Consider the following 27,073-nt stretch of genomic DNA (forward strand, 5'->3'; position numbering starts at 1 on the left):
TTCACTTCCAGAATAAACATTTGCTGATTTTTAACTCACCCTCATGTCATCCAAGATGTTCATGTCTCTCTCCAGTCGAAAAGAAATGAAGGTTTTTGCGGAAAACATTCCAGGATTTTTCTCCATATAGTGGACTTCAATAGGAATCAATGGGTTGCACTTTTTTCAGTGCAGCTTCAAAGGGCTCTACATGATCCCAGCTAAGGAATAAGGGTGTTTTCAAGGAAATCGATTAATCCTTTTCTAAACAAAATAAAAATGTATTTACTTTTCAACCTCAAATGCTTGGTTTGCACTAGCTTGACTTTGTCTGTGTACTCCAGTTTTAAAAAGGTAGGGTAGAGCAAAACCTTCACCTCATCGTTTACCTTTTTTCGTAAAGGGTGTTTGACTTTCTTTGCACGTTCACTTTGAAAACACTTTGTAAATGTTTTTTTTTTTTTTTTTAGAAAATGTCTGATCGTTTCACTAGACAAGGCCTTTATTCCTTTGCAGTTTGGACCTTCAACTCGTTGATCCCCATTAATGTCCACTCATAAATATTACATATTTATTATCAAGATCCTTGTGGTTTTGTCTCATCAGTCTAGGCTGTTTTGAAAACTTGGCTCCCAAATTGGGTCTGTATTACTGCTACTGTTGAAAGACTGGTATTGTTTTAGATTATTACTGATATACTGGTACCTTTGAGGTCACTTGAAATAGTTTCCTCAGGCATGTCTTGTTGTCAGTTTGAGCTGTAGCGTGTTCTGTAAGGTCGCTTTGTTAATGTGGCGACAACAAGATTATAGTGTTTGTCCTCAGAGAGATTAAAGGATGATGGCAAAAGTGTTGGGTCCCCTCCTCTCACACCAAAGTGGACGTTATTCAGGACTGAAACTGGCCCACCGAGGCGTGAACTTTTAAGGAAGGAAATCGCAGACAAGGACTTAATGAGGCTCCACATAAGTAGCTTTGGAATCTGAAGTGTTTGCTAAGTGTTTAGCATTACTAAAATATCTCGCTGGCGGCCAACTCTGGCTGGTCCATTGCAGGGCTTAATAACCAAAATAAAATATGTTTACATATGTATTTTTTAATACCGTTGAGGGCAGAAGTTTAAATACACCTTGCAGAATCTGCAAAACATTAATTATTTTACCAAAATAAGAGGGATCATACAAATTACAGGTAATTTTTTGTTTAGTACTGACCTGAATAAGATATGTCACATAAAAGATGTTTACATGTAGTCCACATGTGAAAATAATAGTTACAAATATAAAAATTACCCTTTTCAAAACTTTACATACACTTGATTCTTAACACTGTGTTGTTACCTGAATGATCCACAGCTGTTGTTTAGTGATAGTTGTTCATGAGTCCCTTGTTTGTCCTGAACAGTTAATCTACTCACTATTACAGAAGGTTCAAACGCTCACTGGTGCTCCAGAAAGACAAAACAATGCATTAAGAGCCTGAATTTGAAGATCAAGGTAAATGTAACTTATGTTGTCTTCTGCGGAATGTGTAACTATCTTCTATAGCTTCTGAAGGGCAGTACTAAATAAAATAAATATATGATATTTAGGCAAAATAAAAATAATGTACACATCCTCATTCTGTTCAAAAGTTTTCACCCCTGGCTCTTAATGCATAGTTTTTCCTTCTGGAGCATCAGTGAGAGTTTGAACCTTCTGTAATAGTTGCATATGAGTCCCTCAGTGTGAAAAGATGGATGTCAAAATCATGCAGTCATTGTTGGAAAGGGCTCAAATACACAGAAATGCTGAAAAACCAAAGAACTTTTGTTCTGAAGAACAGTGGACAGTTTAACTGTTCAGGACAAACAAGAGACTCATGAACAACTATCACTTAGCAAAAAAACAAAAACACAGCTGTGGATAATTCAGGTAACAACACAGTATTAAGAATCAAGTGTATATAAACTTTTGAACAGGGTCATTTTTATAAATTCAACTAATATTTTCTTTTGCAGACTGTATGTAAACATCTTTTATGTGAAATCCGATTCAAGTCAGGTCTTGTTGACCAGTTCATTAAAAAAGAATCAGCTCATTAGGAGTCAAGAGTCATTTGGTCATGATTGCTCTGTATATTCAGCAGCTACAGCTGCACCACTGATGAACATTAGGAAGCAGTGAGCACTGATGTATATAGGTTTGGTTGATGTGTGTGATTGTATGGCCATGTGGTGTTTGGCAGAGGTTGGTACGGCCTGCTGACTGCCTGAGTCCACGTGATCCAGTCCAGCGCCTCAGCACCCGGTGTTGGGCCAGCTGGGCTAAGCACTCGCTGTCTCTCACCGCAAGGCTGTACTCAGCCATGTGTCTCGCCTGTTTTCCGCTTGCTTTCTCTACCTGTCTAACATTTTCCAGCACAAAGTATTGTCCAGTTTTTTTTATTATGTTTTTCTTGCTCTTGTTCGTTTACTTCGCCTTCTGTCTTACATTCCACAAATCTTCTTGAGGAGATTACTGGAGGATTTTCCATAAGAAGTTGCTTGGTTGGGTTAGGGAATATTTTGGGTTCAGTGCAAGTGAAGCCAAGTTGACAGCATTTGTGGCGTAATGCTGTTTGCAGCAAACAAATATTTTATCCTCCGTCTTGTTCCTAAAGGGATAGTTCAACCAAAAATGAAAATTACTCCATGATTTACTCACCCTCAAGCCATCCTTGGTGTATAAGACTTTATTCTTTTTTTTTTAAGATGAATACAACTGGAGTTATATTAACAAAATGTCCAGGCTTTTCCAATCTTTATAATGGTAGTGAATGGGTGTTGAGATTTTGAAGTCCAATAAAGTGCATCCATCTATCATAAAAAAAGCCTTCTGAAGTGAATCGATGAGTTTGTCTGAGAAAAATATCCATATTTAAAACTTCATAAACTGTAATCTTTTGCTTCCACTTACTGTTGTACACGCATTCATGAGAGAGTGGCGTGACACAATTAGGCTATTTTATCTCAAAATGCCCAAATATTGAGATATCAGCCTGTTGCTGTACTGTATAGCTTTCCTATTTTGTTTAGTCAAGTGCTCTTCCTCTTTCCTGTATGCACTCTCATGCTGAGACCGCAGCCTTTGCAGCTCATGTCTCCTTAACAAAATGACTCCCAGCCAGCCTACAGGTGAAGCAAACATGCTGTAGGACAGGAGTGGAAGAAGAGTGCCGGTACGAACTCTGCTCTTGTGTCTGGTAGGCAAGCAGACAGTAGCAGCAGTCTTCTCTCCGCCCTGTCACATCTGTCAGTTTGATAGAAGAGCAGCTCAGGGGTATGAATAAGGCATGAAGTCTTTCCTGCGGCTCTGCAGACTACAGGAAGAGGCCTCACCCAGCCGTGAAAGTGGTGTTATGCTCCAGACACTTCCCAGTTTGTTGAGTGAAAGTTTGCTGGCACTGTCCAGCTGATGTCCAGCCCTGTGGATTGATGAGAGGTTTGGACCAGTTGTAAAAGACACTTTGGCATAGTCTGTGTATTTGAGGCAACTCATAAATTTTTATGTGTTTTAAAGGAGTAGTTTTGTTTCTTCATGGGAAGAGATTTGGAGAAATTTAGCATTACATCACTTGGATCCTCTGCAGTGAATGGGTGCCATCAGAATGAGAGTCCAAACAGCTGATTAACAACTTTACAATAATCCACACGATGCCAGTCATCAGTTAAATCCACCATAAAGACTTTTTTAACTTCCAAAAATGTGCTTTCTCTAATGAAAAGGTCATCTTGTCTGAATCAGGAGAGAAATATGCAAAGGTCAAGCACTTTTGTTCCCAAGCATAAATAGTCCAAAACAGTTCAAAACAAAAATGTCAGTGGATTTTGATGTGAGAGGACAACAGGGAAGTGGCTATTTTTCGCTGTAGAAAGGATTATTAAGTATTATGGACTCCATGTAATGATGGATTTGTTTTTTACAAACGTGCAGCTTTTCACTTTACAAGACATTCATTGATGGACTGGAATTGCGTGCATTGCTTGTGGATTATTGTAATGCTTATCAGCTGTTTGGACTGTAATTCTGATGGCACCCATTCCCTGAAGAGGATCTTTTGCATCCAAAGAAGTCACTTATGTCCACCAAAGCATCTTTTGTAGTTTTGAACATAGTATAGATATGGAGATAAAATCTACATGTCGAACTGTTGCATGCTCTACATTTGGTTTTGGTGTTTCACTTTGGCCAAAGCACACATCTGTGGTCAGCCACCCTATAGTGACTCAAATATAGTCAAACTCGGAAGCTACAGTCTAGGTACATTTTTTATGCATATTACCTAAATGTAGATTTGCAGAAACACATTTGACTAAATCTTGATGAACAGAAGTTTCGGTGTGTATTTCTGATGTTTATACAGATGTTCATTGGTGCCCAGTGTACAGTTATAATATGAAGGAATTTTCCATTTTTTTTTCCCCACACATATGCTTTACATGAAGTTGTATTTAGCATTGCACATATTGTCTTTTAAACTTTTAACATGTATTTTCCATTTTTCGGCAGTGAGGACTTTTCATGTTATTCTGATGTCAGCGGTCTTAGTGCACTTAGCAAGAATTTTGTTGATGCTTTGAATAGACACATTGGTTCAGCTATATAGTTCACCAATATAGGCTCATTTTATTTTGACCTCATTGTCCAAATATGGTGATGTTATGTGTTGTTACATTTAGGGTCAACCTGAAATGGTATACTAACCATAGCAAGGAAAAAAATAATAATTTGATCCCAATCTGATTTTGTATGTTTGCCCACTGACAAAGAAATGATCAGTCTATAATTTAAATGGTAGGTTTACCTTTGTTGGCAATCACAGTGGTCAGACGTTTCTTGTAGTTGGCCACCGAGTTGCACACATCTCAGGTGGGGTTCTGTCCCACACCTCTTTGCAGTTTTGAGGCTGACATTTGGCAACTTGAATCTTCAGCTCCCAACAGATTTTTTTTTAATGGGATTAAGGTCTGGAGACTGACTAGGCCACTCCAGGACCTTAATGTGCTTCTTCTTGACCCACTCTTTAGTTGCCTTGGCCGTGTGTTTTGGGTCATTGTCATGCTGGAATACCCAACAACAACCCAATTTTGCGGTGCAGTTGTCCTGTCCCCCTAAGCAGAAAAACACCCCCAAAAGCATAATGTTTCCACCTCCATGTTTGACGTGGGGATGGTGTTCTTGGGGTCATAGGCAGCATTCCTCCTTTAAACACGGTGAGTTGAGTTAATGCCAAAGAGCTCCAGTTTGCTCTTATCTGACCACAACACTTTCACCCAGTTCTCCTCTGAATCATTCAGATGTTCATTGGCACACCTCAGAGAGGCCTGTACATGTGCTTTCATGAGCCTTACAGGCGCTAGGGTCCTAGCTGCCTTCAGTTCTTTGACAAGATCCTCCCGTGTAGTTCTGGGCTGATTCCTCACCGTTCTCATGATCATTGAAACTCCACGAGGGGAGATCTTGCATGGAACCCCAGACCGAGGGAAACTGTCAGTTATTTCGTGTTTATTCCATTTGCAAATAATCGCACCAACTGTTGTCACCTTCTCAACAAGCTGCTTGGCGATGGTCTTGTAGGCCGTTCCAGCCTTGTGTAGGTCTACAATCTTGTCCCCGACAACCTTGGACAGCTCTTTGGTCTTGTCCATGATGGAGAGTTTGGAGTCTGATTGATTGATTGATTGATTTCTTCTGTGGATGGGTGTCTTTTATAGAGATGATAAGCTGAAATTAGGAGCACTCTCTAAAAGGGAGTGCTCCTAATTTCATTTTATCTGTATAAAAGAATTTCATGGATTTTCCTTTAAAATCAGTATAGAAATTGCCAAAAAAGTTTGCAGATTGTATTTGTGTGTTCGATGGTAAAACTCTCAGCACAATTTTTTTAGCACTATGCAGGGTACAGGAAACAGTTTGGGATGAGGTTTAAAGGCAGATGGTCAGATTGTGAGCACGTCATCCTCTCGCTCACTTCATCTTTGCTCTCTTTCGTCGTTGGTCCCCACCCTTATCCTGAGTCACTCACCGGGAAAGCAGTGTTGAGACAAAGAAATCTCACTCAAGTGTACATCCTCAATAAAACCATTTTTTTTTCCTCTCCTCTGTGGCGACACAGAGATGTCAAAGAACATTTTAGCTGCAAGCTCTTATGTACAGCAGTCACACCCGTGTTACTTAACACCTAATTGCAACAGATTGTGACACTAGATCTTATTTCGTCACACTCTTCCTAACTGTAAATGTTTAAATAATTCTGAAACACCTGCTAGTGAAACCTGCAGTCCTGCCAGTGAAGAAATTGCGTCTTTTCTACCAAAAGAACATTTTAGGGTTGGACTTAAAACCTTATCTGTGCTACTGTGGCAGTGAGAAAATTTACATCTGACAATTTAGTCATAATCCAGGCCTGGTCAGTTCAGGTCAAGCCTCCTCGCAGATGGACGGCTGTAAAGCTGAAATCTCTTCTGCTAGACGCTGATCTTCTCTCACAGTGATAGGGAGTAACTGAAAGTTGCATCTCAAATTTTACTTTAGTATCATAGAGAGGTTTTTATTAGTGGCTCAAGCGCGTAGCACTGAAACCCTGTTGTAACTGTAAAACTGATCGTGCAGACCAAACAGTAAATCGTAGAGACTTAAAACTTGGAGGGATGGGACACCACTTAAAACATGACCAAGGCTTGTCCCAATCGGCCTGATGGGGGCGCTACCACACTCAAAAGTACGAAATCACTCATAACTCCTAAACTATCAGTCGCAGGCCTAAGTGCCTTATGTCGTTGGAATCAAATTCATTTTTCGCACTTTTTGAAAAAAAAACTACTTTTCCGAACTAGTCCTAGGTTTTTCACCCGATCGGAACCTAACCAGTGCAGAAAGGTTCTCTGGAGAGTGAATAAATAATAAATAATTAAAACCTTCAACTCACTGTCGCAAAGGGATGCCAAAACGCTCGAAAGGGGCAGGGACAGTTTTAGAAAAATGTCTAGAACTCCTGAACGGAATGAGATCTCTTCACCAAACTCGGAACACTTATGTAAGAGCTCAGTCTTAAGTCACAGGGAATAAAAATGGCTATAACTGCGGAAACATTTTTCCTATCAACAAAGTCTTGGTCCGAAGTGCTACAAGTGTCTACAAGGACATTTGCGTATCTCCAAAAAACATGGCCGCCATTGGCCAATGAAATTTAAGCACCTGTTAGACAAGTTTAATGGACGCTAATCAGAACAAAACTAGGTGGGCCTGTTCGACTCACAGGCCCAAAGGTCTGAGAGAAATTTGAAAGAAATCAGCCACTGGAGGGCGAAAATGCATTTTTCAACAGCATAAACGAGTGCACAATATTTGGATCATACAATGGAACTCTTCATTTCAGACAACTTTGCCTCAAGAACCCCTGCTGTCAATCAAATTTTTTGTTAAATGATTGATAAGATGTAAAAAACATACTTTTGCGAACTAGTACTAGGTTTTTCACTTAATCTCAAAACCTTTCAGGGGTTTGGACTGCAGCTGGCACTATACCAGTCGTAAAAGCTAAAAACATCATATTTCTATGGTAAATTACGTGGATTTGCCAAAAATGTGTTTTTAATCATTGATTTAGGTGTGTACAGCTTTGCTAAATAATATGTAATGTCTTTTCCCTTATATGCTTAAATGCCTTAAGCACTCAAACCCTGGGAATCAAAGCTTGCAGCTATATTTAAAAGTCTGAATTAGCTGGAAGTGCGTTCAGGAAAATTCAGAAAGTTTGGGACACAGTTTCAGAAGTGGTCATGTGGCTGGAACTCACAAATGAGTTTGTTTCGATGTATGTTGAGCAACTAGGATTAAGTGTTTTGTCTTGTGCATGTTTGTTTGTGTCAGCAATTGAGACGGCCTGCTGATCTGCGTGTGATTTGTTTCTCACAGAAAAAGCCACAGATGGCTCCCTGCAGAATGAAGACTGGACACTCAACATGGAGATCTGTGACATCATTAATGAGACCGAGGAAGGGTGAGAGACCAGCACACAAACACACACAACGCCTGCTGATGACTCACAGCGACTCTCACTGACTCATTCAGTAAGACACTGAGCCGTCTGAAGAGCAGACTGACTGGGAATGTGCTGTCGTAGCATTGTGCTCCATCACTAATGGGTTCTCACAGTCCCTCCTGGCATTGTTTAGAGCTGACATTAAGCATAAAACCTCTACTTTCTTTCTTATGCAGAACACAGGGGAATATATTTTAAAGATGATTTTTTAACTAGTTTTGTCCATACAATGAAAATCAGTATGGTCCAGAACAACTGACTTTCATGAACTCGAGCATTGAGAACATTGTTTGTGTACACAGAGTTTACTAAAAAGAAAGTTTTTGAACAACTCACTTTCACTGTTTGAGTTTCCGCTCGCAGCCATCTTGCCGTCAAGAAGTGTCGATCTCCGAATGCGAGGATGGATAAAGCATATTTCCATTTAAATGCACGGCTAATTCATTGTTTTGTCGCAAGTGGAAAACAATAGTAACCTTCTAGTTGTAAAAAGAGCCTCATATAAGCCTAATATTTCGTCCTATGGAGTCCATTCATTCGCATTCGGAGATCGACACTTCTTGACTGGCAAGATGGCTGCGAGCGGAAACCCAAACAGTGAAAGTGAGTTGTTCAAAAACTTTCTTTTTAGTAAACTCTGTGTACACAAACAATGTTCTCAATGCTCGAGTTCATGTGTAGAGACCCAGGCGATACTTTGAGCAAAGTTTAATGGTGTGTCGAGCCTTCTTAGTGTTGTAAAAATATCGATTTTGATGCGCTCAAAGTTATGCCCCTAGTACTCCCATTCAACGGCCATTAACCACAAAACGAAAGCACGGTCAATCTCAAAAACGGCTCGTTTGTCGTAATTATGCTTTTAGATATAAGTTTGTCTCATTTACAATAAAAAAAAAAAAAAACAGCCCAGGTTGCATTTTGTCAATAGTTATCCTTTAATGCATCATTTTTTTCAGAGTCCCTCGGTTGTCCTCAGTGGTTCTCAAAATCATACAGTCATTGTTGGAAAGGGTTCAAATATGCAAAAATGCTGAAAAGCCAAAGAATTTGTGGGACCCGAAGGATTTTTCTGATTATTCTGATTATAAATGTTGAAAACCATTGTGCTTCTTCATATTTCTGGGGATACTATGAAATGTTTGTTTTCAGGATTCTTTAGGATGCTATACTTGTAAATGAAAACTATTCACAAGTGGTCTCCGGAGACACATTTGAGCTGCTTATAAATTCTAATGTGCCTTGGCTGCTAAACACTTGTGATTGGATCACCCAAGAAGATTAACGCTTTGCACAGAGTCACGGTGCAGTTTCTGCTCCATACGATTCTTCACTCTCTCTTTTTGTCTCACACGCATTGTCGTCAAACTGGCACTACAGGCTTGTCTCTGTTCTGTGTAAGGGAACACAGTACTCTGTTGTGCTCTACTCTGTTTGGGCTGGGGTTTTTTCCTGTTGCATTCAAACTTGTGGGTGTTTTCAAGAATTTAAACAATCTCCCCTGTTTTTATTATGTATTCAATTATTTACATAAACACCCCTTAGCAAATTATACCAGACTAAGCATACAGTTGGAATTTGTGAGGCTATTAGGCTATAATTATGATAGAAAATACCTTCAGGTATTCAGTATTTAAATTGCCATTTGCCAGTATTTTCACTTCTGCCATTTTGTACTTCCCATAATGCAAGAAAGTATTACTGTAGTTCCTCCTCTCTGTTTGACTTTTCTGCTCATGATGGCTATATCTGAAATCTCATACTTCCCTAATATCAAGTAGGCGTAAAACAGTATGTGGAAAGAATCTGAATAAATTATTCATAAAAAAGTAGGTGAAACGTAACCAGACCAACTAATTCCAGTGAGATCCACATCTGATTAACATTTTACCATCCCACGAGGCCACAAAAGAGGATTTGTGAATGGCAGTGAAGCAACACCCCTTTTTACAATATGTAATATAAAACTCCCAGAATGTCTGTGATGATTCACCTCAAAATCCCCCACAAATGATTCATTATATCATTTTGAAAATGCCTATTTTGAGTGGAAGCAGAAACGCACAGTTTTTTTGTGCATGTCTTTTTAAATGCAAATAAGCTGCTGCTCTTCACCCCCTTTTCCAGAATAGGACTTTGCAGCTCGTACCTCAGATACTCTGCTAAAAACGTCTGTTTGGTTTTATTTATCATGTCTATGATGCTGAAATCATGTCTTTTATACCATATTAGTTGAAATTTCTGATATAGGGTTTTCTGAGTGCACACATCCGAAGTACGTATACAGTTCTACTAAACGAGTACTAAACAAAGTTCTCTTTCAAGTCCTATTGCGCTTAAACTGTCAAATACACACAAGGTTATGTTAAAAATACACGAGTTACAAAAAGAGTTGGTTATGTCTGTGAAGTTAAACAGTTGGGAAACAATCACATGTTTATATTAGATCCGTGAGGCAGCAGTGTAATATACAGTAAATAAATCAATAAATTCAATGCTCTCTTGTCTCCTCTGAGGCTGGGACTCTAAATAGCGTTCTGTGCTTGTCTGTGCAGCCGAAGACAAAACAGTTTGCATGCTTTGCTCAAACTTTTGCAATGGCATTAGAACTGGTACATTGTTGACGCTTACAAAAACAAAATGGTGCCACCTTGGGTGAAAACATCCAGATTAAGGCGGTAACTGCAATATTGAGCATAATTTCTCCTATTGACTTTTACAGTAAAATTTTCTGTATTTTGAGTTCAGCTTTCAACCAGTAGCTGATGTTGTTTTTCTTGCGTATAAAAGCTTATAAAAAGACAACATGAGAGCTTTGATCCTACCATGGGGAAAAAACAAAGCTTGAAGCTGATGAACTTCCTGTCTCTCAATTACAGTGTGTTTGTAAGAGGGCGTTCAGTAGTGACGCTCTGGTTTTCTAGTCAAATTAAGTCTTTTAATTGCTATCCTGAGCTCACAGAGTGCTCTGCTAAATAGTATGTTATAAAATGGATAGTTATTATCCTGCATACTGATTGGCCAATCCTAGTCATGCTGAAATAAACAACACAGAAACGTCTATGATGCACAGCAACAGCTTTTCCCAGTAGCTACTTTTAGGGGTTTGTTCAAATCCCTAACCCTAAGTTTGAGCAATACCACACAAAATGGTTATTATGTTTTACAGCTACTTCAATAGAGATTTTTTTAAGGGAAAGTTCATCCAAAAATGAAAATTATATGATTAAATACTCACCCTCATGTCATTCCAAACCTGTAAGTCCTTCATTCATCTTTAGAACACAAATTAAGATATTTTTGATAAAATCTGAGAGCTTTTTGAGTCTGACCCTGCAAGAACATTGTCTTACAGGATAGTAATGACATAAGTGTGAGTAATTAATGACAGAATTTTCATTTTTAGGTGAACTATCCCTTTAATATTTGTTGGTGTGTATCATTCTTGGTGAGAATGGGCCTTTAAGCTGTCATTATCTTCACTGTGTGCCTCCACAGGCCCAAAGATGCCATGCGTGCGGTGAAAAAGAGACTCAACGGCAACAGGAACTTCCGTGAAGTGATGCTGGCTCTAACCGTGAGTGACAGTGTGCTGGACAATCCCTCAGTTCATGTCATAAATGAAGGTTGAGGAGCAAAATCTGTTGTTTAGTCTGATGCTTTGCTTCCTTAAGTTAATGATGACTCAGTACTTTGTACTCCGCCTCCAGGCCAGGCTATTTTGACATTTGAATAAGGTATTTGAATGCATAATGCCCCTGTTAGTTGGAAGTGCTGTTTTGTTGTGGTCATTTGGGAGTTTCCACTAGTCTAAATAATTGATAATCTTATTGTCTTTTCTAGGTGCTGGAGACTTGCGTGAAAAACTGCGGCCATCGTTTTCACGTCCACGTCGCTAACAGAGATTTCATCGAAGGTGTCTTGGTGAAGATCATCACTCCGAAGAACAACCCTCCCGCTATCGTACAGGACAAAGTGCTGTCACTGATTCAGGTGAACTGAGGCGAATGGCCAAACCCAGATTACAAACTTCCTCCTTCCTCAACTTTAATGACCTTAAAGAGTTTGTTTGCTTCCAGAATGAAAATTTCCTGATTTATTCACCCTCATGTCATTTTCAGTCACAAAAAAAAGATTTTTGATAAAAACTTTTAGGATTTTTCTCCATAGTGGACTTCAATGGGGATCAAAGGGTTGAAGGTCCAAATTGCAGTTTCAATGCGGCTTCAAAGTGCTCTACACACCAGGGCTCAAACTATTGGTCATTTTCTAAGAAAAATACGAATGTATGTCAGTGTTGTTTTCGTCGACGATGACGAAATCATTTCGTTGACGCCACTTTTTTTCATGACGATAACGAGACGATGACGAGATAAAAATGGCTCATTGATGACTAAAACATGACGAGACGTGTGTGAGTTTTCGTTGACGAGACGAGAATAGACGAAAATGTTAGTGGGTGGTCCGTCAGACGTTTAAAATGCATGACATTTCTGCTTATTGTGCATGCCAATTAAAACTTAAAGTATCTGACGCTATGGCAAGCCGTTTTAGCATTAAATACTCTTTGCTATACTAGTATGGCAAGCCGTTTTAGCATTCCATCCTTGTTTGTCTTTTATGTTCTAAAACATTCCTTCATTATTGTAATTATTGGTGAAAATAGTCGATCCGGAAGCTCACATTGTGTTGAACTATGGATCTGCTATTTTCAGAACTTATAAGTGACACTACCCAACAGCAAAATACTTACTGACCTACATTAATTTGTTAAAAGACTACTTTTTTCCCTTTTTTTGACTAAAACTAGACTAAAACCTTTTTGACTTTTCGTCGACTAAAATTGGACTAAAACTATCACATATAGAAGTGACTAAAATTTGACTAAAACTAAGAAGCATTTTAGTCCAAAAGACTAAGACTAAATCTAAGATGGTTGTCAGAAACAACACTGATGTATGTACTTTTTAACCACAAATGCTCACATTTCCTTACGACTGAATAAAGAAAGACATGAACATCATGGATGACATGGGGTTAAGTAAATTATCATGAAATTTTCATTCTGGAAATGAACTTCTTTAAGAAACCACTGCTGATGGCCGCTACTGCATTTTGAGCATTTTTATTCAGAATAGGTGCATTGTGCGCGCTTTTAGTGGAGCTGGAAACTAGGTCTGATGGACTGAGTCTGTGAGGCAGCTTGCAATTGCATTAATTCTAGTTGACTGAAAGCCATTACAGAATCAGATTGACTCAGTTTAAAGTAGACCGCTAACAGTTTCCTTGATGGTATACAGGGCATAACTGCATTTAGTTGTCTCTTGCATTTCACATTGAATTAATTTTTATTAATTTTATTGTAACTACATTTTCAGGGCCTTCCGAGAGCAAATTACCCACTTTTGGACCGCAAGTGTATTCCCATGGTCCAGAACATTGTTTCTGACAAATTTTCTGACCATTTTCTAACCTAATGTTCCTCAACCAGGGGTCTAGGGCCTGATAGGGGGCCTCAGCAAACTTCAAATGTAGTGCCTTGAAGGGGTCATTGGATGCAAAACTCACTTTTACATGTTATTTGAACAATAATGTGTGTTGGCAGTTTGTGTACACAACCACCCTACACTGATAAAAATCCACCCAGTGATATTTTTTTAATCTTTAAAAGTAATATCCTCTTTTTAAAATCAGGTCATTGTCAGCTTCTTGTCGGTGTGACGTCACACAGACAGAGGCCACACCCATGACAGTTGATTGACATGACCTTAGACCCACCCTCACCGAGCTGAAGCAGTCCATTGTGTGACTCAGGTGCAGGGGAAGACAAGAATGTCTCAGATTGAGCGATTGAGGCGTTCTGTTGTTTGATTTAATAATGAACATGACAGTAGTCATTTACTCCCGACATCTGCGCCGCTAAAGATGCAGAGGATTAACGTTACTTTCATTTTTGAAAGGAAAGCGCCGATCCCAATCTACATATGCATCTATGTTCGTGCAAATCATTCGTGATGCAGCTTCATCCACAGCTGAAGTTAGTATGAGGGTTTTTTATGCATCTTTGCAAATGGTGTTTCTTATTAATGTGCTAATTAGCAAGTTTCACAGCTAAACAAGGCTAAATTCAGCTTAAGTAAATATTAAGGCTTGTCATCCCACGTCAGAGAGGCACACAGTGATCAGAGCTCATTAGCATTTAAAGGAACATGCAACAGAATGGCTCACTCTGAAAAGGGCTAATTTTGACATGGTAAATAGAGTGTTTTTTACCCTTCCATTGAGAAATTTCAACCAAAGTATGTTATAGACTTCTCATTAAGACCCTAAAGAGTCATTTCAACTTGTGGAAAATAGGCATCTGATGACCCCTTTAAGATGACTTAAAATTATTTAAAGACAACAAGCTAAAACAAGGGAATATAGTCAAGTATTACTTAATTCTTCCCCACAACTAGGGCTGGGCGATATATTTTTTTTCTTTTTTAGAATGTATAACTGAGTCTCGATTTTTAACTTGTCAAATATCTTTGCAGAAATTCTTTGACGAATTAACTACAACTACATCTTGTCTTATACAAACTTCCAACAGTCTTGTAAAAACGTTCTCATCTAACTCGCTGCGTTACCCAGTCATCTCTCTCTGTCATGTGTTTTGATTCAGGCTTGGGCAGATGCGTTCAGGAGTAGCCCAGACCTCACTGGAGTTGTGCACATTTACGAGGAGCTGAAGAGGAAAGGAATTGAGTTCCCCATGGCAGACCTGGACGCTTTGTCACCCATCCACACTCCACAGCGGGTGAGGAACATGCAACACTCACAGGGTTTAAGCATTGGGCTCTTGCATATCTGTTTTTATTTATTTTACTGCATCTTCTCTTGTGTGATTCTAGGGAGTCCCAGAGGTAGATCCAGGCACACACAAGTACAGAGCGCCCGTGCAGCCCAACACAGAGTCTCAGGCGGCTCCTAAACCCGCAGCTGCTGCAACAGCTGACTTCAACCCCGCTCAGATCCCAACTGTATCGGGACCCATCACAGCAAACCCAGAGCAGGTCACACTCACCTCAGAATTGACTTTGCTACATTCAGTGCTAAGATGAAATGTGTTGAAAATCTGTTTCAAAAACAATTAGCGGCATGCGATTTATTGTGAACAATGTTATCGAAATAAGCTTAATCTGAAACATTTTCAAAGTCTTCCCTGCAAAAGATTGGATTTTCTTTTAATTGATCAAAAGTGACAATTTTTTTTTTATTTTTTTTTTTTATTATTGGTTTTAAATAAATGCTGTTTGATTAAACTTTTGATTCAGTAAAATTCTAGAAAATATTCTCAATTTCCTCCAAAAATATTTATATATATATATATATATATATATATATATATATATATATATATACATTTTTTTTTTTTTTTTTGCTAAAATCAGCATGTTAGAATGATTTCTAAAGGTTCTTGTGACACTGAAGGCTAAAGTAATAATGCTGAAAATTCTGCTTTGTATCACAGAAATAAATTAAATGTAACAATATGTTCACATAGGAAGCAGTTATTTTAAAGTGTAATAATAGTTTACTTTTTCACTGTATTTTTAATCACATAACTGCAGCCTTGGTAAGCATAAGAGACTCAAAAACATAAAAAAAAAAACCTCACTGACACTAAACCTTTGAGCAGTAGCGTACATTGCATTTCTGCTTAAATCATAGCAATAATATATACACTGTTGTTCGAAAGTTCAGGATCAGAGATTTTTAAGGTCTTTTAAAGTCTTTTCTGCTCATCAAGGCTGAGTTTATTTGATTAAAAGTACAGAAAAAAACACTAATTTTGTGAAATATTATTGCACTTTAAAATAGTGCTTTTTTATTTGAATATACTTTAAAATATAATTCATTCCTGTGATGCAAAGCTGAATTTTCAGCATCATTACTCCAGTCTTCAGTGTCACATGATCCTTCAGAAATCATTCTAATATGCTGATTTATTATCAATCTTGGAATCTCCAATATTTTTTCAGGATTATTTCAGGATAAATAAAACATTAAAGAGAACAGCATTTATTTCAAATTTAAATCTTTTGTAACAATATACACTACTGTTCAAAGTTTAGGGTCCTTAATTTTTTTTTTTAATTTTTTTCTTTCTTTGAATGAAATGAATACTTTTGTTCAGCAGGGATGTGTTAAATTGATAAAAAGTGATAGTAAAGACTTACATTGTTGGAAAATATTTCTATTTTCAATCAATTCTGTTCTTTTCAAAGAATTTTGAAAAAAAGTATCACAGGTTCCAAAAAAAGTTATTAAGCAGCACAACTGTTGCCAACAATGATAATAAATCAACATATTAGAATTATTTCTGAAGGATCATGTGACACTGAAAACTGCAGTAATGATGCTGAAAAATCTTCTTTGCATCACTGGAATAAATTATATTTTAAAGCATATGAATATAGAGAACTGCTATTTTAAATTACAATAATGTTTACTTTGTCTGTTTTTTTTTAATCAAATAAATAGAACATGATGAGAATAACAGACTTCTTTAAAAAAACATTCAACATCTTACTGATTCCAACTTTTGAACAGCAGTGTAATTTATTGTAATTAAGGTTAAAACTGGCCACAAATTATGTTTAGTCCCAAATAAGTAACATTAATAGATCTTTTAGAGTATTATCGCTACTTCCAATTCATGTCCACAATTTCTGTGCTCTCTAAAATGATCCCTGTGTTCATTTCCATTTTTTTTCTTCTTATTCGGAAGTGTTTTGTTTGTGTGTACAGATCGCAAGGCTGAGAAGTGAGCTGGACGTTGTGCGTGGGAATGTTAAAGTGATGTCAGAAATGCTGACAGAGATGGTGCCCGGCCAAGAAGACGCCTCTGATCTCGAACTACTCCAGGTCTGAGAGTCTCCCACCACACTCAAATCCTTTAGACAGAGAATATGCGTATAAATGATGCCATATGTTTACAGTTAGGCTGTCAAACACAAATACGATAGACCTGTGGGCTAGAAGTTAGCGTAAGTGCTCAGGCATATTGAGCAGTGGTGCTCATATTGACTATGTGGGTTCTAATCCAGCATGCAACGTCCATTTCTTCTTTCTCCACCCCAAAAATTCCCATCTTCCTTATACTCAACTCTAAAATAAAGGTGGCAAATGGACATAATGGATAATCCAGATGTTTTGAATCTAAACATCACCACAAGAGGGTGTATAAGCACAGTTTTTTTTAAAGCAGACAAGCACCTGTTTGTGAATCTGAGCTTTTATATAGATTTGTATGTTACAGTTGAGATCAAAAGTTTGCATCCCCCTTTCAGAATCTACAAAATGTTCATTATTTTACCAAAATAAGTGAAATCATACAAAATGTTACATGTTGTTTTTAGATGGTTTATTTAGTACTGACCTGCAGTGTTAGGGAAAGTTACTTTTAAAAGTAATGCATTACAATATTGCATTACTCCCTAAAAAAGTAACTAATTATGATATTTGCATTATTTAACATTTAATTATTGCAGGTTTGCGTCATATATTCTGAGTTGCATTTCACTGTTTTTATTCATTTTAAGGAACTGCATTTTATTTTATTACATTATTTATCTATCTTTCTTTCTTTCTTTCTTTCATTTAATCTTATTTTTGATTTTTAACAGTTCTAACAGGAAAAAAAATGACCTGTCTAATTTTTATTTCTTCTTTTTCAACATTTCAAATATGGAAAAACAGCCTTTTTTTTCTTCTACCTTTTTAAATCCTTAATTAATTTGAATTTTTTATTTGATATTTCAACATTTTACTGAATACTGAATCTGTTTTTTCATGAGTGAGATCAATTAATAAACGTTCATATTTACTTTTTAACTAAAGTAACATCTTACTCCCGATTTTAATCAATAAATAAGATTTAAATAAGTAATAGATTTGAATAAGTAACTCAGATATTTTCTTGTAAATTAGAAAAGTAATGCGTTACTTTACTAGTAACTTGGAAAAAGTAATCTGATTCAATGCATTACTCCCAACACTAATGACCTGTATAAGATATTTTACATAAAAGATGTTTACATATAGTCCACAAGAGAAAATAATAGTTAAATAAGTTATACAAATGAACCTAATTCAGAAGTTTACATCCCCTTGATTCTTAATACTGTGTTGTTACCAATGAATGATCCACAGCTGTTTTTTGTTTTGTTTTGTTTTGTTTTGTAATTTTTTGTTTTGTTTAAACTGCCTGCTGTTCTTCAGAAAAATATTTTAGGTCCCACAAAAAAAAAGCCCTTTCCAACAATGACTGTATGATTTTGGGATCCATGTTTTCACACCGAGGACAACTGAGGGACTCATATGCAACTATTACAGAAGGTTCAAACACTCACTGATGCTCCAGAAGGGGATGAAAACTTTTGAACAAAATGAAGATGTGTACTTTTTTTACTTCTATGTTTCTCAGAAGACAAAATAAGTTAAATTTACCCTAGCTCTAAATGCATTGTGTTTCCTTCTGGAGCATCAGTGAGTGTTTGAACCTTCTGTAATAGTTACATATGAGTCCCTCAGTTGCCGGAAAACCAAGTAATTTGTGGGACCTGAAGGATTTTTCTGAAGAACAGCAGGCGGCTGTTCTGGACAAACAAGGGACTCATGAACAGCTATCACTAAACAAAAAAACAACAGTTGTGGATCATTCAGGTAACAACACAGTATCAAGAACCAAGTGTATGTAAACTTTTGAATGGGGTTTGAACGCTTAATGTTTTAATAATGTCAAAGCTGAACTGCATCTTGTGTGTCAGGAGCTGAACAGGACGTGTCGAGCCATGCAGCACAGGGTAGTGGAGCTCATCTCTCGTGTGTCTAACGAAGAGGTCACCGAAGAGCTGCTACACGTCAACGATGATTTAAACAACATCTTCCTGCGCTTCGAGAGGTGAAAAAAGTTTCCCTCCCTCAGCCTTTATCTGACAGCTCACAGAGGAAGCTCTGACTTGATGTCTCCGCAGTCAGTTCAGGCTTCCCTTTGATTTTACTTCCTTTGCTTTGGAGCAGAGCGCACAGGGTCTGGAAAACACATTAACATTTCTTTCATCTCCGTCTTGACGAGTGTTTTTGATATTTCTCTGGCGCTCTGTGTTCTAACAGGTATGAGAGATACAGAGTAGGCAGATCAGCACAAAACAACGGGGTGAGTTTGACACTGCAGTAGTGCTTTCGGAACACAAAATACTGTTTTATGTTGCATCAGTATGAAAAAGATCTATCTTTTTTTTGTATCTGTTTATTTTATGGTGCATTTATGCCTTGTGTATTAATATGTGACCCTGGACCATAAAACCAGAATACATTGTGTAGGTCAAAATGATCAATTTTTCTTTTATGCCAAAAATCATTAGGATGTTAAGTAAAGATCATGTTCCATGAAGGTATTTAGTACTTTTTTCTACCTTAAAACTTAATTTTTGATTAGTAATATGCATTGCTAAGAACTTCATTTGGGCAACTTTTCTCAAAATGTAGATTTTTTTGCCAAATAGTCAAATAGTTATATCTCAGCCACATCAATATAAAGCTTATTTATATATGTATAAATCTAATATGAAAAAAATGACCCTTAGGACTGGTTTTGTGGTCCAGGGTCACATACTTGTGTGTTAAGTGCATGCTCATGTTTGTTTGTTTTTTATTCTGTTTTTTTTGTTTTGTTTGTTTGCATGATGCTTAGCTGAGAGAGGCAAGTATGATGCATCTCTGTTGTGTAGATGTGAGTGGTGTGGGGTGGTAATGCGTTGCTTATGATCTCTAGAGATTTACATTCTAAAATTGATTAAAATCTAAAATCATTTTTATTGCTTGTCCTGTCCTATGTTATATGCCTTTTTCAGCCAATTTTACCGATTTTCCATAAAAAAGGGTGTCAGACTCTTTGTCTAAAAGAAGAGTAATCCTCACCTGTGTCTGTGAATTTGCAGGTTTATTATGATGCCTTTAAAATATTTAATGAATGTAATTAATTTAACTGTATGGTAAATCTAGATAGATAGATGATAGATTTGATTCATTTAAATAAATAAATTAAAGTGGTAAATCAGGAAATATATGCCGTTTTTTGCTTGAATTATTTAATTTATTTATAATTATTTATTTTTATAATTGTTGTTGTTATTATTATTATAGAATTTTGTTGAAATATATATTGTATAAAATATATTAAGAATTACAAATACAGGAAATGTATTTATATATTTCATTTAATAAAGTATACTTAAAGAATTCATTAAATGTAATTACATTTATTTATTTTTGTTTATATAATTATATATCTTTTTTTTACTTGAATTCATTATTATAAATTTATATTTATAATTTTATTTATTTATTTTTGGTATATATATGACATTTGAAGGCTATTTAATTGCTTTATTATTATTATTATTAATAATAATAATAATTTATTATATTAATATTACTTTTGCATTTTTCATTGAGCAAAATTGAATAATTATTAGAATGCCTTTTTTATGCCACTATATAACAGATGAAGTACTAGAGAGTTGTTTTGATTCTGATTGATAACTCAGTGTGTGTTGTGAATGCACAGGTCCTGAATGAGGCTTCAGAGGGGGATAATCTAATAGATTTGGGTCCGGCATCTCCAGCGGTGGTCACTCCTCGGGTCAGCACTACACCCACTCGAACACCCACATCCACCCTGCAGCCTCCAGGTCCTGCTGCTGCTGCTGCTCCTCCTCCTGCTGCTGCTGCATCTCTCTCCACAAAGCTGGCAGGACTTGGTGAGGGTCTCACATATAGACTAAACACAGCTAATATTAATCAGTTAATTCATAAACAAAAGCATTTAACATTATTTTGACTGTATGCTGCAATGAATGTACTTTTTCTTTTCTCTATGGAACTGAAAAACGTTCACTTTATTATGATTTACTCCCGATAGATGTGGGTGCGGACAGCGTCAGCGGCACTCTCAGTTCTCTGACCGCTCACAACCCTCAGGACGACTTTGACATGTTCGCCCACACCAGGTCCAGCTCTCTGGCCAACCAGCGCAAAAAGTAAGGGCCATTTCCACACCACTATAGTTAAACCGCATTAAAAAAAATCAACTCTGAACTGTATTCTCTGCTTATTTTCCAGCGTTAAATACGAGGAACCTCAGGCTCTGGAGGGCCTGGCGTCTGCTCTAGACATCAGACAGCAAAATGCCATTGGGGTGAGTTTCCTACAGCATGTAGTTTCATAGTAATGAAGGGTTTGGGTTTTGTGTGGTGCTAATGGCTGACCAGACTCTCTGATCTCTGTTTATACATGGTTTTTCTTAGACCTCACTGCTTCTCAGAAAACGGGGACTCGCACTAGTTTTCAATTGCAAATTTAACATGTTTCTTGTCTACGGTTTTTGCATGTCATTCATAGTCACTTTTGACTTAACAGTGCTGCTGTTCTCTCTGACTCATGTATTTGGCACTATGAGGTTTCCAAGTCAAAACACAAAATTGCATATTCACAATAAGCCTTTAGCATGCCACAGCTTGTTTCAATGCCCAGTTTGGATTGGAGAGCGTTTGCTTTGGATGAAAAAGTATTAGTTGCTGCCTGAATAAAACCACATTTCTATATACAGTCCGTACTAAATACCTAAATAATTGTTGCTGTAATTAAAAAGTTTGGTATTAAGCTTAATGCTAAAAAAGGGGTTATACCACAAGCTAAAAGGTACAACTTTGTACTCTATTTGCCCCTAAATGGTACACATTAGTACAGCCCGGTGATAGCGTTGTACCTTTTTTTCTGAGAGGGTAATACAGTTTAAGGGTCAGTGACAAATAAGAGTGTCTACAATAAGCTAAAACTCTTTCATGTTCATGTTGGTTTCATATGGTTTTAAAAAACTTTGAAACCATGTGCAAGAACAGTTTACATTAAATGATGCATAGAATGCCAAGTGATATAACCATTAGTCATTATTTTTTCAAATTAAGTTTTTAAATGTGTTTACATATATTACATATTTTAATACAATGAATTATTCATTTGTAATTATCATTGTGCTTTGAGTCACACTATATATGATTTTACAAATGTAACAAACCTTGCCTTAAAAAAATCTGATTATCTGGGTCCTCCTTTTGATATAATGTCCTTTTTATTTTATTTTTGATTTAATTTGATTTGATTTGAAGTTGTCACACAACATGGTTTTGGAAGCAATTTTTCATTGATTTTTTATTTTATTTTATTTCATTTCATTTTATTTATTTTTTTAGGTGAAATGTGAACCAGACACTTAAAAAAATATATATTATGTTTAATATTTATATTATTTTACTATTTCCCAAGTTTTCACACGACTTGACTTTTTGGAGAACTTTTTTTTAAGCACAGAAGCAATTTTTAATCTAATTTTATTTTATTTTATTTATATTTTATTTATTTTCTTTTTTTTTAGGTGAGATGTGAACCAGACACTTTTTTTTAATCATTTTCTTTTCCCCCAAGTTGTCACATAACGTGACTTTTGAATAACTTTTTTTTTTATATTAATAAGCATGGAAGCAAAATATTTTGCTAAAATATTTTGTTTTCTAATAAATAGTATATCGGTATATAATAACAATAAAATAAATAATGAAAAAATAACAAATGTGTAATAATTAAACCATATAGCAAAATACTTGGTATGTTTTTTTTTTTATTACATTTGTTCATTCCTTTTTTTTTGGATAAAATGTGAACCAGACACTTTTTTTATTATTTAAATCATTGTCATGTTTAAAAATTTATTATAAAAATTTATTTTATTTTATTTTATTTTTTTATTTTATTTTATTTTATTTTATTTTTCAAGTTATCACACAAAGCACTTTTGCTAAAAATATTTTGTTTTCTAGTAAATAGAATATTGATATATAACAACAATAAAATGAATGTATAAATTATTCCTTTTTTTAGTTGAAATGTGAACCAGACACAATTAATTTGTTTGTTTGTTTTGTTTTTTAAGTCAACGTCATGTTTAAAATTTTATTTTAAACGTGACTTTTTGGAGAACTTTTTAAAAAATATTAATAGGAACAGAAACACTTTTGCTAAAGTATTTAGTTTTCTAATAAATAATATAGAAATATATAATACCAATAAAATAGATAATAAAAAATAGTACATGCATACTAATTAAACTGTATGTCAAAATACGGGTACGTTTTTTTTTAAATCAAAAAGTCTGAAAAATAAAGACAGTTGTATAATTTTGACAACTCAAAAATAATTGAAAAATAAATAAATAATTAATCACATTGAATTTAAACTGCTGATGTGTTTAAGTTATTGTATGTGTCATTTTGCGTGTATATTTATGAGAAAATGAATAGACCTGGGGACATTGCCCCTTAAATTAAATCCCTTATTTTATTATGTGCCCTTTGCTAATGCAGTTAAAGGAAGCTAACAGAAACAGAAATGTCATATGTTTTTGAATGAAATTAATGTGAAGAATTATGAAATCTTCAAGAGTGACGTTAGGAAATTGTTATAGATGTTCTACTGATTATATCTCTGGTACCAGACATACATGTGTTGAAACCAACCAAGGTTACACAAACGGACGTGGTTTAGAGGTGCGATTCACAGCGATCAGCCCATGGGTCAAAGTTTACACCTTTTTTTTTTCCACCTCTTTGTTTGTTTGTTTTTTCACTCCATCTACCTTAGTTCATTGACTCAGAATTACCTTCCTCTTGCCTAAAATGACACCTGCTTCAGTTCTCCTGAAGATGGAGGTGTATTTGTTTGTGGTGGGTGCTTTGTTCTTCTTCTTCTTCTTCTTCACATCTGTAAGGTGTTTTCTGTTGTTGATTCAGCCGAATGTAAAAGGTCCTAACGCTGAGTTGGAGCCCATAGACAGCTGGCTCATTACCCAAGGAATGGTGAGGATTTCACCAGAACCACTGTCCCCTCCGTGTCCACCCACGTCCGTCCATTTAGCCCTGACCTCGATCTCTACCCACCACTAAAACATACCCACAGTAAAAGGGAGAGGCGCTCACTCAAAGCCAGCTGCGCTGATCCCGATTTGATATGCGGAGGAGCCGCTCGCATGTGTTAAGAGATCAGCCAGACATGACAAATCTGGCTTTATTTACTCGTCCTCGTGTCGTTCCAAAGTTCTGTGCTGTTATTTTTCCATGAAATGGCTCTTATAATGAGAGTTCATAGCTGTCAAACTCCACAAAAGCACTATAAAGGTATGTAGTGCAAGAGTCAGATTACATAAGTAAAAACCGCATTGATTTTCTCCATAGAGAAATAGATTTTTAATGGTGAAAGTTAAAAAAATTTGCTCACCCTCAAACCAGCCAAGATGTAGATGAGTTTGTTGCTTCATCAGGTTTGGCGAAATTTTGCATTGCATCACTTGCTTACCAATGGATCCTCTGCAGTGAATGGGTGCCGTCAGAATGAGAGTCCAAACAGCTGATAAAACCATCACAGTAATCCACAAGTAATGGAAAAACTGCATTTTTAAGAAACAAATCTATCATTAAGACATTTTTAACTTTCTCTTAACTTCCTCTATCCATAATATTGCTTTCTCCAGTGAAAAAGTCATCTAGTCTGAATCAGGAATATGCACCGATCAAACACCGTTTACAAGCAAAAACAGTTATTTGTCGGTGGATTTTGATGCGAGAGGAAAACATGATGATTTCACTGGGGGAATTGTTTGGATTATGGATTATGGACTTTTATTTTGTCCAGAAGCAACGGTTTGAAGATAAAGTTATTTAAAATAATAAACAATGAAGAAAGAACAAGTACATAATAATTAAACCGTATGCCAATAATTTTTTTTTTTTATAAAATGTTTCTATCTCTTATTTTCTTTTTTTAATGAAAATCATTGTCATGTTAAAAAAAAAAATCTTTAATTTTATTTATTTCCTAAGTTGTCACACAATGTGACTTTTTGGAGAACTTTTTTTTTTATATTAAACATGAAAATGAAAAACAAATGCATAATAATTAAACCATATGGCAAAATACGTGATCATTTTATTTTTACATTTTTTCATTCCTTTTTTAGGTGAAATGTAAACCAGACACATTTATTTTTATTTAAATCATTTTCATGTTTAAATTGTTATTTTATTATTATTATTATTATTTTTAATTTTATTTCCTTTCCTTTTTTTATTTAAATCTTTGTCATGCTTAATTGTTTTTGTTGTTAAATTATTTTTTTTTTTTTTTAAATGAAATGTAAACCGGATGCATCTATTTTTATTTAAATCAATTTTTCATTTATTTTAGTTTAAAATTTTATTTAATTTTATTTTTTCAAGATATTAATATTCAAGAAATATTTAATTTTCTAATAAATAGTATATAAGTATATAATAACAATAAAATAAATAATGAAAAAAACAAAACAAATGCATAATAATTAAACCATATGCAAAAAATACATGGACATTTTTATTTATTTATTTTTCACGTTTTTTCATTCCTTTTTTTTAGGTGAAATGTAAACCAGACACATTTATTTTTGTTTAAACCATTTTCATGTTTAAAATTATTTTTATTTTATTTTATTTTATTTTATTTCCCAATAACTTTTCTTGTGTTGTTTTATTATTTCATTTTATTTTATTTTATTTCCCAAGTCACTTTTTACAAATATTAATAAGCATGGAAGCACTTTTGCTATATTTTGTTTTCTAATAAATAGTATATAATAAGTAGTTTAAAGTATAAAATTGTATAAAAAGTATGTAATAACAATAAAATAAACAATGAAAAAAATAACAAATGCATAATAATTAAACCATATGCCAAAAGTATTTTTTTTTTTTTACTTTTTTTTTTTTTTTTTAATATATTGTTTTCATTTTCATTTTTTTTTTAGGTAAAATGTGAACCAGACAAAATTTGTTTTAATTTGTATCATTGTCATGTTTTAAATGTTATTTTATTTTTTATTTTATTTCCCAAATTGTCACACATTGTGACTTTTTGTAGAACTTTTTTTTAATTTTTATTAATAAGCATGAAATTACTTTTGCTTAAGTCATCCACACCACTCCAGTCCATCAGTTCATGTCTTGTGAAGGGAAATACTGTGCATTTGTTAGAAACAAATCAATCGTTCAGGACACCAACAGACTAAACAAACTCATCAAAAAGGCTGAATCTGTGATCGGTTCTGACCTTGGTACTTTGGAGGAAGTGGTCAAGGAAAGAATGCTGGCAAAGTTGCTGGCAGTTATGCTCATCCACTCCGTAAAACTCTGGATAACCTAAAGAGTAGCTTTAGCAACAGGCTTTTTCAGCCTCGTTGCTTGAAGGAAGGATATAGGATAGTGCTATTAGAGTTTATCATTTGTCTGTCTAGACAAGCGTATTGTAGTCGCATGTTTTTTTAATTTTTTTTATTGATACAGTAAGTGTTTATTGAGAGCCAAACAGGACATTTTATTGTAATATTTATTTTTTATCAGCTGTTTAGACTCTTATTCTGACGGCACCCATTCACTGCAGAGGATCCACTGGTGAGCAAGTGATGCTGAATTTCTCCAAATGTGTTTTGATTTGAACTTTTATTGCATAGAAAGAGCAGCCTCTTTTTTCTCAACATCTCTGAGCCTTTCTGGGCTCTCCTCTTTGCTCTGTCCCTTTTACTGTGAATCACCTCATCACCTCATTTCCATTAATCGTCACAGGTAGGAAACACCTACTTTTTTTCAGGGTAAAGGCAGTAGATTTCATCTTATCTATATCATTGCATACACTAGCTAGACCCTGGACTCTAACATGAATTAACACAGTTATAACCGGCCCTCGGCTCATGGAAGGTTCTGGATCCTCATGGTTTCAAAAGACGTTCACACTGATAGAGATTTAAAGTAAGAAAGTCCCCCGAAGTCATTCCTTTTCAGAGAGCTGCTGATTTCAAGTAACATTAACAGCAGTTGTTGACGATGCAGTGTGGATGCAACAAAGT

General features: G+C 35.6%; 1 protein-coding gene across 2 annotated transcripts in view; it reads left to right on the forward strand.

Moving 5' to 3' along the window:
* The window catches only part of tom1l2a (target of myb1 like 2 membrane trafficking protein a), a 42,715-nt gene that overhangs the window by 4,669 nt on the left and 10,973 nt on the right, over positions 1-27,073 (forward strand). Inside the window, exons 2-13 of one of the 2 annotated variants that reach the window (XM_073842936.1) lie at positions 7,917-8,001; positions 11,539-11,617; positions 11,884-12,033; positions 14,705-14,839; positions 14,934-15,095; positions 16,834-16,950; positions 18,855-18,988; positions 19,201-19,243; positions 20,657-20,849; positions 21,011-21,128; positions 21,211-21,286; positions 23,934-23,999. In XM_073842936.1, coding sequence (XP_073699037.1) covers positions 7,917-8,001; positions 11,539-11,617; positions 11,884-12,033; positions 14,705-14,839; positions 14,934-15,095; positions 16,834-16,950; positions 18,855-18,988; positions 19,201-19,243; positions 20,657-20,849; positions 21,011-21,128; positions 21,211-21,286; positions 23,934-23,999 — 1,358 coding nt within the window. The remainder of the gene's footprint in view (positions 1-7,916; positions 8,002-11,538; positions 11,618-11,883; positions 12,034-14,704; positions 14,840-14,933; positions 15,096-16,833; positions 16,951-18,854; positions 18,989-19,200; positions 19,244-20,656; positions 20,850-21,010; positions 21,129-21,210; positions 21,287-23,933; positions 24,000-27,073) is intronic. The other variant, XM_073842944.1, reaches the window with a different exon arrangement.

Source organism: Garra rufa, chromosome 1 (assembly GCF_049309525.1).
Source record: "Garra rufa chromosome 1, GarRuf1.0, whole genome shotgun sequence".
Taxonomy (NCBI): Eukaryota; Metazoa; Chordata; class Actinopteri; order Cypriniformes; family Cyprinidae; genus Garra; species Garra rufa.